Source organism: Artemia sp. Qi Xiang Cuo, chromosome 6 (assembly GCF_049724085.1).
Source record: "Artemia sp. Qi Xiang Cuo chromosome 6, ASM4972408v1, whole genome shotgun sequence".
Lineage (NCBI taxonomy): Eukaryota > Metazoa > Arthropoda > Branchiopoda > Anostraca > Artemiidae > Artemia > Artemia sp. Qi Xiang Cuo.
The window spans coordinates 76,733,278-76,750,837 of NC_142799.1; the positions used below are offsets into that span (position 1 = coordinate 76,733,278).

Consider the following 17,560-nt stretch of genomic DNA (forward strand, 5'->3'; position numbering starts at 1 on the left):
ATTGCACATTTGCAATTTTAAAATTCGGAGTTGGGGGAATTTTCGAGAATTATGTCTTTTTCTCTTCATAATTTCTTATAAAAACAATAAATATAATATAAAATACTAAAAGGAAAAAACCATAAAGAGAAAGAAGATACAAGACCCCCAAAGTGGGTAGAACTGCTACAGCTTTAGATTTGAATAGAATACACAACGTGAGCAGAGCCAAATTCCCCTCCCCATGAAATCTCAAGCTTTATTTAATTGTCCCACAATAACCTCCATATACTACTGCTGTCACGTGAAGGTCAACTCTCTGGCTTAGTCACATTCAGCGGACGTCAGTCAAATAGCTACGAAAAGCAGGTCCATCATTTCACATAAATCTAGGGGAAGGAGAATTTTTTTTAACCAGCAGGACAGTTATTTCATGGAAATGTCTCAGCATGTCTTTGTTTAGTGATAATCTAGTACTCCAATCAAATGTTAATTTCAATTTTTTTTTTTTTTTTTTTTTTTTTTTTTTTTAATTGAAACTATTTCTACAAAATAGAAAAAAATATAAGCGAACTAATTAACAAAGGGGGGGGGGAATAGAAAAAGAAAGTAAACGAGGGAGATAACGTCTCTTTTATAATGCCGTAAAATAATCAATATCCTAGTCATTGTTGAGGCAATTCGCCTCTTCTTTATTGTAGGCTATGACAAGTTAATTGCTAAGCCTTTCGTCAACACAGGCCGTAAGTAAATATGTTTTTACATGTTTCATGAACGATCTCTCGTTCGTCGCAAAGTCACTGGGACATTATCGGGCAGAAATTTTTAAACTTCGAAGATATCGGGCAGAAGAATCAGCATCAGTTGAAGAAGTGATTTTCCTGCCAGAGCTTACGAGGGAAGGGGTAGATTGTCGATCCCAAACTTTGGGTAGAAACTACACAAATTTTATATTTTCTCTTCAGAAAGGATATTTAGTGATTCTGGGTTCAGCGCAGACAAACTTTCGGAAAGGTCGAGGTTTTCTGTGAAGTAGGTGTCAGTCTTGACCACGACTCGATCAATTGAAGAATAGAGAAGACAAACTTGGTCATTCTGATGCTCAGCAATGCTGTCAATACTCCTTCTCTTCATGGAAATGAAAACAAAGTAATCCCTAAGGCTTTCAGAAAACCCATCTCGCCTTGGTCGCTTACGTGTGTTCTTCTGCCGGTATTCCCATTGAAGATGCTATTGCGTTTGTTTTACTGAGATTTCAAGCAGTCAATCTTCGACTTGTGCGTCTCACAAGAAGCTGAAAAGAACTGGCAAAGTAGTTTTTCCATCACAACCAAGCAACGCAAATATGGCATGTTAAAGACTTGACCCCTTAAAACCCTTGGTCTCACCTGTCATTTCAGAATTGGTTCGCAGCTCAAAAAGCTCATCAGGAACTTCAGTGATTGATTTCATTTGTAGTTTTATCTTGCAAATAGCTCCAAAGTGTCTACCTGCCTCTTTAATTCGTGAACCTCCAGTCTAGGTTCTTTTGAGTCCTGATAAACAACTTATGATGCACAGAACTTAAGGATAAAAACACAAAAGTGGTTGCACCATCTGTAAAACTTCACTAATTTGTTAGTTTCCCTTGACTGTTTGGATCAGGACCAAATTGATCCTATTTGAGTGGCAATGCATGGAGGCCCCTTGTTTTTCCACATCAAGTCATCGGTTGTTGTCGAGCATATGACTAAACTTAGCCGCTCTTTTTCGATGCTTTTTATACTTATCAACAAGAAGTGAGCACAAAGGGGCAATTTGCTCAGTGATAGACTTTCAGATTGAAAAAGCAATGCTTTCAATAATTTGACCTTGCAAATTCAGGGAACTTTAATGGCCACATTTATTTTTTAGCTTCTCTCGAACCTACGGATGCATTACATATCAACGCAACTAGCTCGAAAAAATTTCACTTGGGCCTGAGTTAAGACACTCATCATCACCCCAGAGCACAAAGCTCTGCTTCGCTAGAAACTCGGATGCCAATATTAGGAATCAAAATTGTTTTTTTTGTTCCGCAAGCCCTACCTTTATTTACCTTAAGCTTTGACTAAAGACCGAAAAACCGGACCTAGATGTCGTGCCATGCTACCACACGATCTTTGTGGTGGACAACAGCCCCATAAATATATTCTTTAGCGTCTTTCCGTTTACTTATTCCATTATGCACAAAAGAAATCTTACCTGCAGCCAGTAGGGGCACTCCGCCCCTCCAAAGTTTTTGGTATTCGGTAAAATTTTCGCCGAAGGCGAAAATTTCGGCATAAATTTTGCAAAATTGCCCAAAATTTAGCAAAATTCTTGATTTCTGTAAAAAATTTGGCATAAATCAAGTAACGATTCGGTAAAATTTACGAAAATCGCCCCTCCAATGAAATGAGTCTCGGGACGCCCCTGCCTGCAGCTTACCCAAGCCGAAACCCGTTCCCAGCAAATTGACAACAACTGGAACAAAATACCTTGCCTAATGACACGGAATATTCAAGCAAAGGAAACTGCAAGAAAATAGCCAGCGTTAAAGCGACGAGACAAAGTTCGGAGGCACTCGTTTAACTTCGGTTGGGTAGGGCCCTCAACCGGGGAACTTAAGAAATCTAATCAAATGAACGTGGTAGAAAAAAACTAGTTGATCCTCCAGTGTAGCAGAAGCTGAAGTAGAAGCTGGACTAATGACGGGTTTTTGGTTGGCAGAATCTGTCTGAACAGTTGTTGCAGCTGCTTCAAAAGTATCTGTTCTGTTTTGGGGTAGTGAATGCACGTCCACCTCATTTGTTGCAGTTCTGGCGATAGAGCTTCAACAGTTGTCGGAGCAAGAGCTAGAACAAAATTGTTCGCTTGACGTAGCCCAATTGATACTTCACTTGATAAATAAATACGCTCAGCCACAGGACAGGACAAACCTTTATAAAATTTAGACAGCTAAGTTCCTATGGGACGCAAAAACTATCCCCCTTCTTCCCCTCCCAGCTTCACCTATATAATAAATTCTGATCGTTTCATAAAAAAAAATCAGTGAAGAATCCAGCAGAAATCGACATCTAGTGACAATACGGTAAAATTTATAGATTGCATCCCCCTGCCCCTGAACCCCCATATGAATGATTTGTTTATTGATCAAAACCAAAGACCAAACTTGCAAAAAATAAAGACGAAATAAAAATAAACAGAATATATGGAGGCTTAATAACCTTATTCTTTTCAAAACAAAAATGGAAACAAGTCTCTTTGACCTTCTTGGTTCCGGTTCGTTAGCATAATTTGAACTGACACTTGGACAGAGGTTAATCGCATTGGGTGACCTGAACATTACTCTATCTGACTTTCTTAATTTCAATAGTTTCGCGAAAATTTTGCTTTAAACCCTGGTCCCTAGAATATATGAAAATTGCGTTGCAACCAGCCATGACCCATTCAATCTGGAACCTTTGACTGTAAATTTAACTGACCCACGATCTTTGACTGTACATTAAAAAACTGCGAACGAAATTTTGGTAGCTTTATTTGATTTTTACCTTATGTTGATTCTTTTTTCCTATCAGATGAATTTCTATAGTTTCAATGTTTTATTGTTTTACTCGATTTCAAATTTATTTCCTCTCAAATGCCAAATTTTGGTGGAAAATTAATCAGATATTCTGTCTATTAATCCTCTCATACATACAGGAGCGTCGTTACTTTTTGCAGTTGAAGTGGAAGATAGTATATCGTGAAATGTTTATAGAGCTTCTAGAAAACAGAAGGACATTAAAAGAATTCTAGATCTATAGTATATATATTCCGAACAAATTCTTGTTATTATTGTTTGTTTTTCTGCCACAATGCTGCAAAAAATTTTGAACTGTTCATAATGGAGTGAATTTCCGTTAGTCTTACTATTTAGACTGAAACGTTTAAGGAGAACCGACGATTAAGTAAATATTGTGAAGAAAAATAAAACGTAAACAGATCACTACCCCCACCCCCTACCTCTCCAAATAACAGATCTACCAAAAATTACTTTAGAAGGATGGGTACACGGTATAAGCCTTCAAGGCTTATACCTATGGCCTATACAAGGATCCGTAAGAAACGGACTGATAACTTCAAGACATAAAATCTCCAAAACAATACCGTCTAGGCATAAGATAGCATAGCCAAAAGCGTGCATTTTTGAAACTTTACATGTTTTTCGGGGGAGGGCTTAAATAAAGCCCTCTCCTCAGTAGGGTCTTAAGAGCGGTACTTGTCGGCATTAGAGAAGTGTTTCTTTTTTTTCGCAGATATTAACCAAAAAATGTTTTAATAGGGATGTGTGCATTTGGGGTGGGGGGGGGGGGGGGACTCGAGTCGGACACTTCTGTACACTTCTAAAGTGAATTACATATTTTTAAAGGCACCCCAGGTCGAAAAAATTTCAATTATAGGTTATATGGAAAATACATGGTAGTTAATTCAGAATTTACTAAGCTGGGTAGATTAAAAGAATTTATTAAGCTGGGTAGGAGCTGAATAGGATTTGGTGGATTTTAGCTTTTCATTCGTTTGGACTTCTCAATCATGTTGGTAGTAAGGAACACCCCATCTTTCCAATTTTAGCAACAAAACAGAAAAAAATAGAAAAATATTAATTTACCGCTGTGGTAGCTTTTATTAAGATTCCAATTACTTGCTATTATGAGAAAAGTCGACTAACCAAAATTCATTGCATGAAAATAGTTCGAAAGCTACATGTTTGAAATTAATCCGATGTCTTATAATTGCACCAGGCACGTACGTGAGTGGCAGGGGGATTACTAAGAAATTTGGGGAAGGGAATACTAACAAAACTAAGTTTAATTTATAAAAAAAGGGCCCAGAAACTAAAACAAAATTAGGACTTCAAGAAGGGCCGTGGTACAGAGGTCTCCTCCTTCCGTAGCTCCTTGAATTACACATAGTTTTCTGGATTCAAATTTTGATTTGACCATATTCCAGTTCAACACCACTGCATAGATTGACTATCATCTCCCTTCCTCTGTTTTTTTTTATGGTTTTTTATGGTAAGTGGTTTATTGATAATTTTTGGGAAATTTGTTTATCTACTAAAATAGCCTATACCAACATCTAAGGATCTAAGGATTTCCAGAATTTAGGGAGAATCTACGATAGCTGCCCCATTGTAGATGTGATATCTATTGGATACAAAACATCTTGTCCAAAGATAGAATGAATTTTTTTTTTATTTTTTTTTAATGTTAAAGTAAATTGGACTGTTATTTTGAGTAGATGAATGTCAGTTTGACCAAAAAATATGATGAGTTGCAGAGTGGACGAGTTTTGTTCAATATCCATTGAGATCATTCATCTATAATAATTTGTTATATTTTTTGTATGGACAAGGGAGGAAGTTGAGGAGAGGGATAATCTTTTCTGAGGATGTGCATATAGGTGCCTGACAAAGTTTATATATATATATATATATATATATATATATATATATATATATATATATATATATATATATATATATATATATATATATATATATATATATATATATATATATATATATATATATATATATATATATATATATATATATATATATATATATATATATATATATATATATATATATATATATATATATATATATATATATATATATATATTTGGCTGTTCCAAGCATGTACAAATGAGGAGGGCATCAAATTTATTGGAGAAACTTCATTTACTTTTTTGTAGTCTATTTATTCAATAAAAATAAAAATCCATACCTCTTCATTTACGATTTCAGCCTACAATACATTGAAGAACACAATATGTCCTTTGGTTAGCATTTAATCCCTTAAAATCAAAATGTATCTTTGCTCGCCCCACCTATTTTGTACAACTTTGCTGTTAAACTAGCCCCGACCATCAACGATATCCACCTATTTTGTACAATTATGTTGTTAAACTAGCCCCACCCATCAACGATAGTGAGCCCCAATCAAAAGCTCCAGGAATTATTCATAGCATAAATAGGTGTTCGAACTGTTGTTTTATATTTTTCCTAGTCTAACTATAGGTTAGCACTAACACCAGCAATCGTGTGTTCCACAAGGAAGTAGCCAGACAATAAAAAGGATACCAATTAGGGAACTCTTCACCGTCGTCGGCATTTTCTCTAGTTCTTCCTTTTCAGGTAAACCAAGGGCTAGAATAAAAAAGCGCATCATTAAAATAGCCTTTTATTTATGCAAAATCAAACATTATAGACAACTAAACAAATGTAATAAAGCTGTAAGTTGGATCCAGTCTCTCACATCACACCACTCTTTTCAGAGCTTTACTCTTGATCCTTCCTATGAATTTCTTACTTCCATTAAATCTTTAATTATAACCCCTTTCCACCCATTCGAAGACTTCCTGCTTCACCAATGGCCTAGGCTTCACTGCTGAAAAGCACAATTTTGGGTACATATCATCCATAAACCGCGATCTAACCAGACTAACCTTTCTATAATAACAGGCCTAGACAGAAGGGTCGAACAATATTTTTCTTCTGGCTTAGTACCTGAAATACAGTTGCTTAAACGAACTCCTAAAGCTGTCGTTACGCAGAGGAAGCATAGCATATAAAGGATAAACACAATTTTTTCTGTTTATTGTACTGTTCTTTTCCTTTTGGAACAATTCATTTTATCCCTGTACCTTAACAGTACCTTACCTTTATCCCTGTAACTTACCAGCAACATGGGCCACCTAACAACTGTATCGTCGGAATAAATTGCAGGCAAACGTAAAAAACAAAAAGAAGAAAGGGCAAATATATAACATCCTAGAACTGCGATTGTGACTACTTGCGACTGCGAACAACTGTGACTGCAACTAATTCTACTTATCACTACTTTCAGGAAATAGTGAGGGAGATGTTGAACAAAATAAAAACATCTTATAGGCGGGGTGATTGTCAAAAGGGTGTATCAGCAATATCTCAGGAGGAGCTAAGGATATTCTGCTGAAAATTAAAGGGCATGTTGAAGAGTACTTAGAGGGCAGAGACCCTTATCTTTTTAAATGCCCCCTCCTCAACACTAATAAACTTTATGAAATAGTCAATTTGTTCAAAAAAGTTCTATTAACTATTCCTCTGGGGATTCCTGACTCCCCCCCCCCAGCCCCCAGGGGAAGGGTTGTAAGTTATGCAATTTGTTCACTGTTTACATATACGATTCATATACGACTTATCATTGGGAAAAGACTGAAATGTATGATCCTGGGCGTGTCAGAAAAAGCTGAGGATATTAAGGTGAAAATTCAGGGAATGCTAAGCGTTTTTAACTATATCAGAAGATACTATGTACATCCACGCACAAAAAGAGCCTATCTGCAATATCTAAGGAGCGGCTAAGGGTATTAATTTGAAACTTTCACGACCACTATTGCAGCTACTACTCTGACTGCAACTGCGACTACTTGCGACTATGACGAATTACGACTACAACTATTACTACTTGCAAGTATGACTCCTTGCAACTTCGACTACGACTACTTGCAACAATAACAATTTGCGACTACAACTATTACTACTTGCCATTATGACAACTTGTAATTTCGACTACGACACCTTGCAACTATGACGACGTACGACTAAAACTAGTTCTGCGTTCAATTATGAAAACTTTTAATTTCGACAACGACAACTTGCAACAATTACAACTAGCGAGTACAACTATTACTACTTGCAAGTATGACAACTTGCAACTTCGACTACGACTACTTGCGACTATGACGATTTGCGACGACAACTATTACTACTTGCAAGCATGATTCCTTGCAACTTCGACTACGACTACTTGCAACTTCGACTACGACTACTTGCGAGTATAACGAATTGCGACTACAACTATTACTACTTGCAAGTATGACTACTTGCAACTTCGGCTACGACTACTTGCGACTATGACAAATTGCGACTACAACTATTACTACTTGCAAGAATGACTACTTGCAACTTCGACTATGACTACTTGCGAATATGACGAATTGCGACTACAACTATTACTACTTTCAAGTATGACTACTTGCAAGTTTGACTACGACTACTTGCGACTATGACGAATTGCGACTACAAGTATTGATACTTGCAATTATGACTACTTGCAATTTCGAGTACGACTACTTGCGAGCGGGACGGCGACTACTTGAGAGAGTAATTTTTATATTTTTAACGGTATGAATACAGAAATAAAACGTTTATGACATATTTCGTTTTCGGTACAGCAAAAATGACGCAATAGGCTTTAGAACTTTTACGGTTAGGAGAGAGGAAAGGGGGCAGTGCCAAACTTCTGTTTGTAGTAATTTTTGTTCATTTTAAATTTGACTAAAATATTTAAGTTTATTTTTACTCGTTTTAAGATTTATTTATTCATCTATATCAGTATATGCTATCTTTATGCTTGATATATTTATTTATTGTAATTTCCGTTCGTTTTGACCTTCATTTATTCCGTAATAGTAATTTCCGATCATTTTAAAATTGAACAATTTTGGGACTTTATTTCTGCTGGTCTTAAGTTTTATTTTCGAAAACTTTTTTTCGAAAGTTTTATTTAAATTAAATTATGTTCATTTGACTGTCAAAGTTAAGTTATTGGTTAATATAATGAATATTTCTCCAATTTTCCACATCTTGCGACTACAACTGTTACTACTTGCAAGTATGACTACTTGCAACTTCGACTATGACTACTTGCGACTATGACGAATTGCGACTACAATTATTACTACTTGCAAGTATGACTCCTTGCAACTTCGACTACGACTACTTGCGACTATGACGAATTGCGACTAAAATTATTACTACTTGCAAGTATGACTACTTGCAACTTCGACTACGACTACTTGCAACTATGACGAATTGCGACTTCAAAATTACTACTTGCAAGTATGACTACTTGCAACTTCGACTACGACTACTTCCGACTATGACGAATTGCGACTACGACTATTACTACTTGCAAGTATAATACTTCGACTACGACTACTTGCGAATATGACAAATTGCGACTACAACTATTACTACTTGCAAGTATGACTAAATGCAAGTTCGACTATGACTAATTGCGACTATGATGAATTGCGAATACAACTATTACTACATGCAAGTATGACAACTTGCAACTTCGACTACGACTACTTGCGACTATGACGAATTGCGACTACAACTATAACTACTTGCAAGTATGACTACTTGCAACTTCGACCACGACTATTTGCGACTAAGACGAATTGCGACTATGACGAATTGCGACTAAAACTATTACTACTTGCAAGTATGACTACTTGCAACTTCGACAACGACAACTTGCAACAATGACGAAGTGCGACTACAACTATTACTTCTCGCAAGTATGACTACTTGCAAATTCAGCTACGACAACTTGCGGCAATGACAAATTGCGACTACAACTATTACTACTTTCAAGTATGACTACTTGCAACTTCCACTACGACTACTTACGACTATGACGAATTGCGACTACGAGTATTACTACTTGCAAGTATGACTAATTGCAACTTCGATTACGACTACTTGCGACTATGACGAATTGCGATTACAACTATTACTACTTGCAAGTATAACTACTTGCAACTTCGACTACTTGCGACTATTACGAACTGCGACTACAACTATTACTACTTTCAAGTATGACTACTTGCAACTTCCACTACGACTACTTGCGACTATGACGAATTGCGACTACGACTATTACTACTTGCAAGTATGACTACTTGCAACTTCGACTACGACTACTTCCAACTATGACGAATTAAAACTACGACTATTACTATTTGCGACTAGGACGAATTGTGACTATGACGAATTGCGACTAAAAATATTACTACTTGCAAGTGAGACTACTTGCAACTTTGACTACGACTATTTGCGACTATGACGAATTGCGACTACAGCTATTACTGCTTGCAAGTATGACTACTTGCAACTTCGACTACGACTACTTGCAACTATGACGAATTGCGACTACAACTATTACTACTTTCAAGTATGACTACTTGCAACTTCCACTACGACTACTTGCGACTATGACGAATTGCGACTACGAGTATTACTACTTGCAAGTATGACTAATTTCAACTTCGACTACGACTACTTGCAACTATAAGGAAATGTGATTCAAACTATTACTACTTGCAAGTATAACTACTTGCAACTTCGACTACGACTACTTGCGACTATGACGAACTGCGACTACAACTATTACTACTTGCAAGTATGACTACTTGCAACTTCGACAACGACTACTTAAGACTATGACGAATTGCGACTACGACTATTACTACTTTCAAGTATGACTACGTGCAACTTCGACTACGACTACTTCCAACTATGACGAATTGCGACTACCACTATTACTACTTGCAAGTATGACTACTTCGCCTAAGACTACTTGCGAATATGACGAATTGCGACTACAACTATTACTACTTGCAAGTATGACTACTTGCAACTTCGACTATGACTACTTGCGACTATGACGAATTGCGAATACAACTATTACTACATGCAAGTATGACTACTTGCAACTTCAACTACGACTACTTGCGACTATGACGATTTGCGACTACAACTATAACTACTTGCAAGTATGACTACTTGTAACTTCGACTACGACTATTTGCGACTATGACGAATTGCGACTAAAATTATTACTACTTGCAAGTATGACTACTTGCAACTTCGACTACAACTACTTGCGACTATGACGAATTGCGACTAGAACTATTACTACTTGCAAGTATGACTACTTGCAACTTCGACTACGACTACTTGCGACTATGACAAATTGCGACTACAACTATTACTACTTTCAAGTATGACTACTTGCAACTTCCACTACGACTACTTACGACTATGACGAATTACGACTACGAGTATTACTACTTGCAAGTATGACTAATTGCAACTTCGACTACGACTACTTGCAACTATAACGAATTGCGAGTACAACTATTACTACTGGCAAGTATGACTACTTGCAACTTCGACTACGACAACTAGCGACAATGACAAATTGCGACTACGACTATTACTTCTTGCAAGTATGACTACTTGTAACTTCGGCTACGACTACTTGCAACTATGACAAATTACGACTACAACTATTACTGCTTGCAGGTAAGACTACTTGTAACTTCGACTACGACTATTTGCGACTATGACGAATTGCGACTAAAATTATTACTACTTGCAAGTATGACTACTTGCAACTTCGACAACAACTACTTGCGACAATGACGAATTGCGACTACGACTATTACTCCTCGCAAGTAAAAGTACTAGCAAATTCAGCTACGATAACTTGCGGCTATTACGAATTGCGACTACAACTAGAACTACTTTCAAGTATGACTACTTGCAACTTCCACTACGACTACTTGCGACTATGATGAATTGCGACTACGAGTATTACTACTTGCAAGTATGACTAATTGCAACTTCGACTACGACTACTTGCGACTATAACGAATTGCGATTACAACTATTACTACTTGCAAGTATGACTACTTGCAACTTCGACTACGACTACTTGCGACTATGACGAACTGCGACTACAACTATTACTACTTGCAAGTATGACTACTTGCAACTTCGACTACGACTACTTGCGACTATGACAAATTGCGACTACGACTATTACTACTTGCAAGTATGACTACTTGTAACTTCGACTACGACTACTTGCGACTGTGACGAATTGCGACTAAAACTATTACTAATTGCAAGTATGACTACTTGCAAGTTCGATTACGACTACTTCCAACTATGACGAGTTGCGACTACGACTATTACTACTTGCAAGTATGACTATTTCGCCTACGACTACTTCCGACTATGACGAATTACGATTACGACTATTACTACTTGCAAGTATGACTACTTCGACTACTATTACTACTTGCAAGTATAACTACTTGCAACTTCGACTACGACTACTTGCGACTATGACGAACTGCGACTACAACTATTACTACTTGCAAGTATGACTACTTGCAACTTCGACAACGACTACTTAAGACTATGACGAATTGTGACTACGACTATTACTACTTGCAAGTATGACTACTTGCAACTTCAACTACGACTACTTCCAACTATGACGAATTGCGACTACAACTATTACTACTTGCAAGTATGACTACTTGTAACTTCCACTACGACTACTTGCGACTATGACGAATTGCGACTACGACTATTACTACTTGCAAGTATGACTACTTGCAACTTCGACAACGACTACTTGCGACTATGACGAATTACGACTACAACTATTACTACTTGCAAGTATGACTACTTGCAACTTCAACTAAGACTACTTACGACTATGACGAATTGCGACTACAACTATAACTACTTTCAAGTATGACTACTTGCAACTTCGACTACGACTACTTGCGACTATGACGAATTGCGACTACGACTATTACTACTTTCAAGTATGACTACTTGCAACTTCGACTACGACTACTTGCAACTATAACGAATTGCGATTACAACTATTAATACTTGCAAGTGTGACTACTTGCAACTTCGACTACGACTACTTGCGACTATGACGAACTGCGACTACAACTATTACTACTTGCAAGTATGACAAATTGCAACTTCGACTACGACTACTTGCGACTACGACGAATTGCGACTACGACTATTACTACTTGCAAGTATGACTACTTGTAACTTCGACTACGACTACTTGGGACTGTGACGAATTGCGACTAAAACTATTACTACTTGCAAGTATGACTACTTGCATATTCGATTACGACTACTTGCGACTATGACGAATTGCGACTTCAACTATTACTACTTGCAAGTATGACTACTTGCAACTTCGACTACGACTACTTCCGACTATGAAGAATTACGATTACGACTATTACTACTTGCAAGTATGACTACTTCGACTACTATTACTACTTGCAAGTATGACTACTTGCAACTTCGACTACGACTACTTGCGACTATGACGAATTGCGACTACAAATATTACTACTTTCGAGTATGACTACTTGCAACTTCGACTACGACTACTTGTGAATATGACAAATTGCGACTACGACTATTACTACTTGCAAGTAAGACTACTTGCAACTTCGACTACGACTACTTGCGACTATGACGAATTGCGACTATAACTATTACCACTAGCAAGTATAACTACTTGCAAATTCGAATAAGACTACTTGCGACTATGACGAACTGCGACTACAACTATTACTACTTGCAAGTATGACTACTTGTAACTTCCACTACGACTACTTCCAACTATGATAAATTGCGACTACGACTATTACTACTTGCAAGTATGACTACTTGTAACTTCAACTACGACTACTTGCGACTATGACAAACTGATACTACAACTATTACTACTTGCAAGTATGACTAGTTGCAACTTCGACTACGAGTACTTGCGACTATGACGAATTGCGACTACAACTATTACTACTTGCAGGTATGACTACTTGCAACTACACTACGACTACTTGCGACTACAACTTGCGACTATGACGAATTGCGATTACAACTATTACTACTTGCAAGTATGACTACTTGCAACTTCGACTACGACTACTTGCGACTATGACGAACTGCGACTACGACTATTACTACTTGCAAGTATGACTACTTGCAACTTCGACTACGACTACTTCCAACTCTGACTAATTAAAACTACGACTATTACTATTTGCGACTAAGACGAATTGTGACTAAGACGAATTGCAACTAAAAATATTACTACTTGCAAGTATGACTATTTGCAACTTCGACTACGACTACTTGCGACTATGACGAATTGCGACTACAACTATTACTACTTGCAAGTATGACTACTTGCAACTTCGACTAAGACTACTTGCGACTATGACAAATTGCGACTACAACTATTACTACTTTCAAGTGTGACTACTTGCAACTTCCACTACGACGACTTACGACTATGACGAATTGCGACTACGAGTATTACTACTTGCAAGTATGACTAATTGCAACTTCGACTACGACTACTTGCAACTATAAGGAATTGTGATTACAACTATTACTACTTGCAAGTATAACTACATGCAACTTCGACTACTTGCGACTATTACGAACTGCGACTACAACTATTACTACTTGCAAGTGTGACTACTTGCAACTTCGACAATGACTACTTAAGACTATGACGAATTGCGACTAAGACTATTACTACTTGCAAGTATGACTACTTGCAACTTCGACTACGACTACTTCCAACTATGACGAATTGCGACTACGACTATTACTACTTGCAAGTATGACTACTTCGCCTACGACTGCTTGCGAATATGACGAATTGCGACTACAACTATTACTACATGCAAGTATGACAACTTGCAACTTCGACTACGACTACTTGCGACTATGACGAATTGCGTCTACAACTATAACTACTTGCAAGTATGACTACTTGCAACTACAACTACGACTACTTGCGACTATGACGAATTGCGACTACGACTATAACTACTTGCATGTATGACTACTTGTAACTTCGACTACGACTATTTGCGACTATGACGAATTGCGACTAAAATTATTACTACTTGCAAGTATGACTACTTGCAACTTCGACTACAACTACTTGCGACTATGACGAATTGTGACTATAAATATTACTACTTGCAAGTATGAGTACTTGCAACTTCGACTACGACTACTTGCGACTACAACTATTACTACTTTCAAGTATGACTACTTGCAACTTCCACTACGACTACTTGCGACTATGACGAATTGCGACTACGACTATTACTACTTGCAAGTATGACTAATTGCAACTTCGACTACGACTACTTGCTACTATAACGAATTGCGATTACAACTATTACTACTTGCAAGTAGAACTACTTGCAACTTCGACTACGACTACTTGCGACTATGACGAACTGCGACTACAACTATTACTACTTGCAAGTATGACTACTTGCAACTTCGACTACGACTACTTGCGACTATGACGAATTGCGACTACAACTATTACTACTTGCAAGTATGACTTCTTGTAACTTCGACTACGACTACTTGCGACTATGACGAATTGCGACTAAAATTATTACTACTTGCAAGTATGACTACTTGCAACTTCGACTACAACTACTTGCAACTATGACGAATTGCGACTATAAATATTACTACTTGCAAGTATGACTACTTGCAACTTCGACTACGACTTTGACTATGACGATTCGTATGACGAATTGCGACTAAAAATATTACTACTTGCAAGCAAGACAACTTGCAACTTTGACGACTACTTGCGACAATAACGAAATGCGACTACTACTATTACTACTTGCAAGTAGAACTACTTGTAACTTCGACAACGACTACTTGCAACAATGACGAACTGCGACTACGACTATTACTACTTTCAAGTATGACTACTTGCAACTTCCACTACGACTACTTCCAACAATGACGAATTGCGACGACGACTATTACTACTTGCAAGTATGACTACTTGTAACTTCGACTACGACTACTTGGGACTATGACGAATTGCGACTAAAACTATTACTAATTGCAAGTATGACTACTTGCAACTTCGACTACGACTACTTCCAACTATGACGAATTGCGACTACAACTATTACTACTTGCAAGTATGATTACTTCGACTACGACTACTTCCGACTATGACGAATTACGATTACGACTATTACTACTTGCAACTATGACTACTTCGACTACTATTACTACTTGCAAGTATGACTACTTGCAACTTCGACTACGACTACTTGCGACTATGACGAATTGCGACTACAAATATTACTACTTTCAAGTATGACTACTTGCAACTTCGACAACGACTACTTAAGACTATGACGAATTGCGACTACGACTATTACTACTTGCAAGTATGACTACTTGCAACTTCAACTACGACTACTTCCAACTATAACGAATTGCGACTACAACTATTACTACTTTGAAGTATGACTACTTTCAACTTCGACAACGACTACTTAAGACTATGACGAATTGCGACTACGACTATTACTACTTGCAAGTATGACTACTTGCAACTTCGACAATGACTACTTAAGACTATGACGAATTGCGACTACGACTATTACTACTTGCAAGTATGACTACTTGCAACTTCGACTACGACTACTTCCAACTATGACGAATTGCGACTACGACTATTACTACTTGCAACTTCCACAACTATTTCAACTTCCACTACGACTACTTACGACTATGACGAATTGCGACTACGAGTATTACTACTTGCAAGTATGACTAATTGCAACTTCGACTACGACTACTTGCGACTATAACGAATTGCGATTACAACTATTACTACTTGCAAGTAGAACTACTTGCAACTTCGACTACGACTACTTGCGACTATGACGAACTGTGACTACAACTATTACTACTTGCAAGTATGACAAATTGCAACTTCGACTACGACTACTTGCGACTACGACGAATTGCGACTACGACTATTACTACTTGCAAGTATGACTACTTGTAACTTCGACTACGACTACTTGGGACTGTGACGAATTGCGACTAAAACTATTACTACTTGCAAGTATGACTACTTGCATATTCGATTACGACTACTTGCGACTATGACGAATTGCGACTTCAACTATTACTACTTGCAAGTATAACTACTTGCAACTTCGACTACTTGCGACTATTACGAACTGCGACTACGACTATTACTACTTGCAAGTATGACTACTTCGACTACTATTACTACTTGCAAGTATGACTACTTGCAACTTCGACTACGACTACTTGCGACTATGACGAATTGCGACTACAAATATTACTACTTTCTAGTATGACTACTTGCAACTTCGACTACGACTACTTGTGACTATGACAAATTGCGACTACGACTATTACTACTTGCAAGTATGACTACTTGCAACTTCGACTACAACTACTTGCGACTATGACTAAGTGCGACTATAAATATTACAACTTGCAAGTATGACTACTTGCAAATTCGAATACGACAACTTGCGGCAATGACGAATTGCGACTACAACTATTACTACTTGCAAGTATGACAACTTGTAACTTCCACTACGACTACTTGCAACTATGACGAATTGCGACTACAACTATTACTACTTGCAAGTATGACTACTTGCAACTTCGACTACGACTACTTGCGACTATGACAAATTGATACTACGACTATTACTACTTGCAAGTATGACTAGTTGCAACTTCGACTACGACTACTTGCGACTATGACGAATTGCGACTACAACTATTACTACTTGCAGGTATGACTACTTGCAACTACACTACGACTACTTGCGACTATGACGAATTGCGACTAAAACTATTACTCCTTGCAAGTATGACTACTTGCCACTTCGACAACGAATACTTGCGACTATGACGAATTGTAACTACGACTACTACTACTTGCAAGTATGACAACTTGCAACTTCGACTACGACTACTTGCGACTATGACGAATTGAGACTACAACTATTACTACTTGCAAGTAAA

General features: G+C 37.5%; 1 protein-coding gene across 4 annotated transcripts in view; it reads right to left on the bottom strand.

The window, feature by feature from the left end:
• Tbce (Tubulin-binding cofactor E) overlaps nt 1–17,560 on the bottom strand; it is an 81,134-nt gene that overhangs the window by 3,931 nt on the left and 59,643 nt on the right. For all 4 annotated transcript variants that reach the window (XM_089090370.1, XM_089090369.1, XM_089090367.1 and 1 more), the window contains one exon: nt 6,110–6,175. In XM_089090370.1, the coding sequence (XP_088946496.1) occupies nt 6,110–6,175 (66 nt within the window). The remainder of the gene's footprint in view (nt 1–6,109; nt 6,176–17,560) is intronic.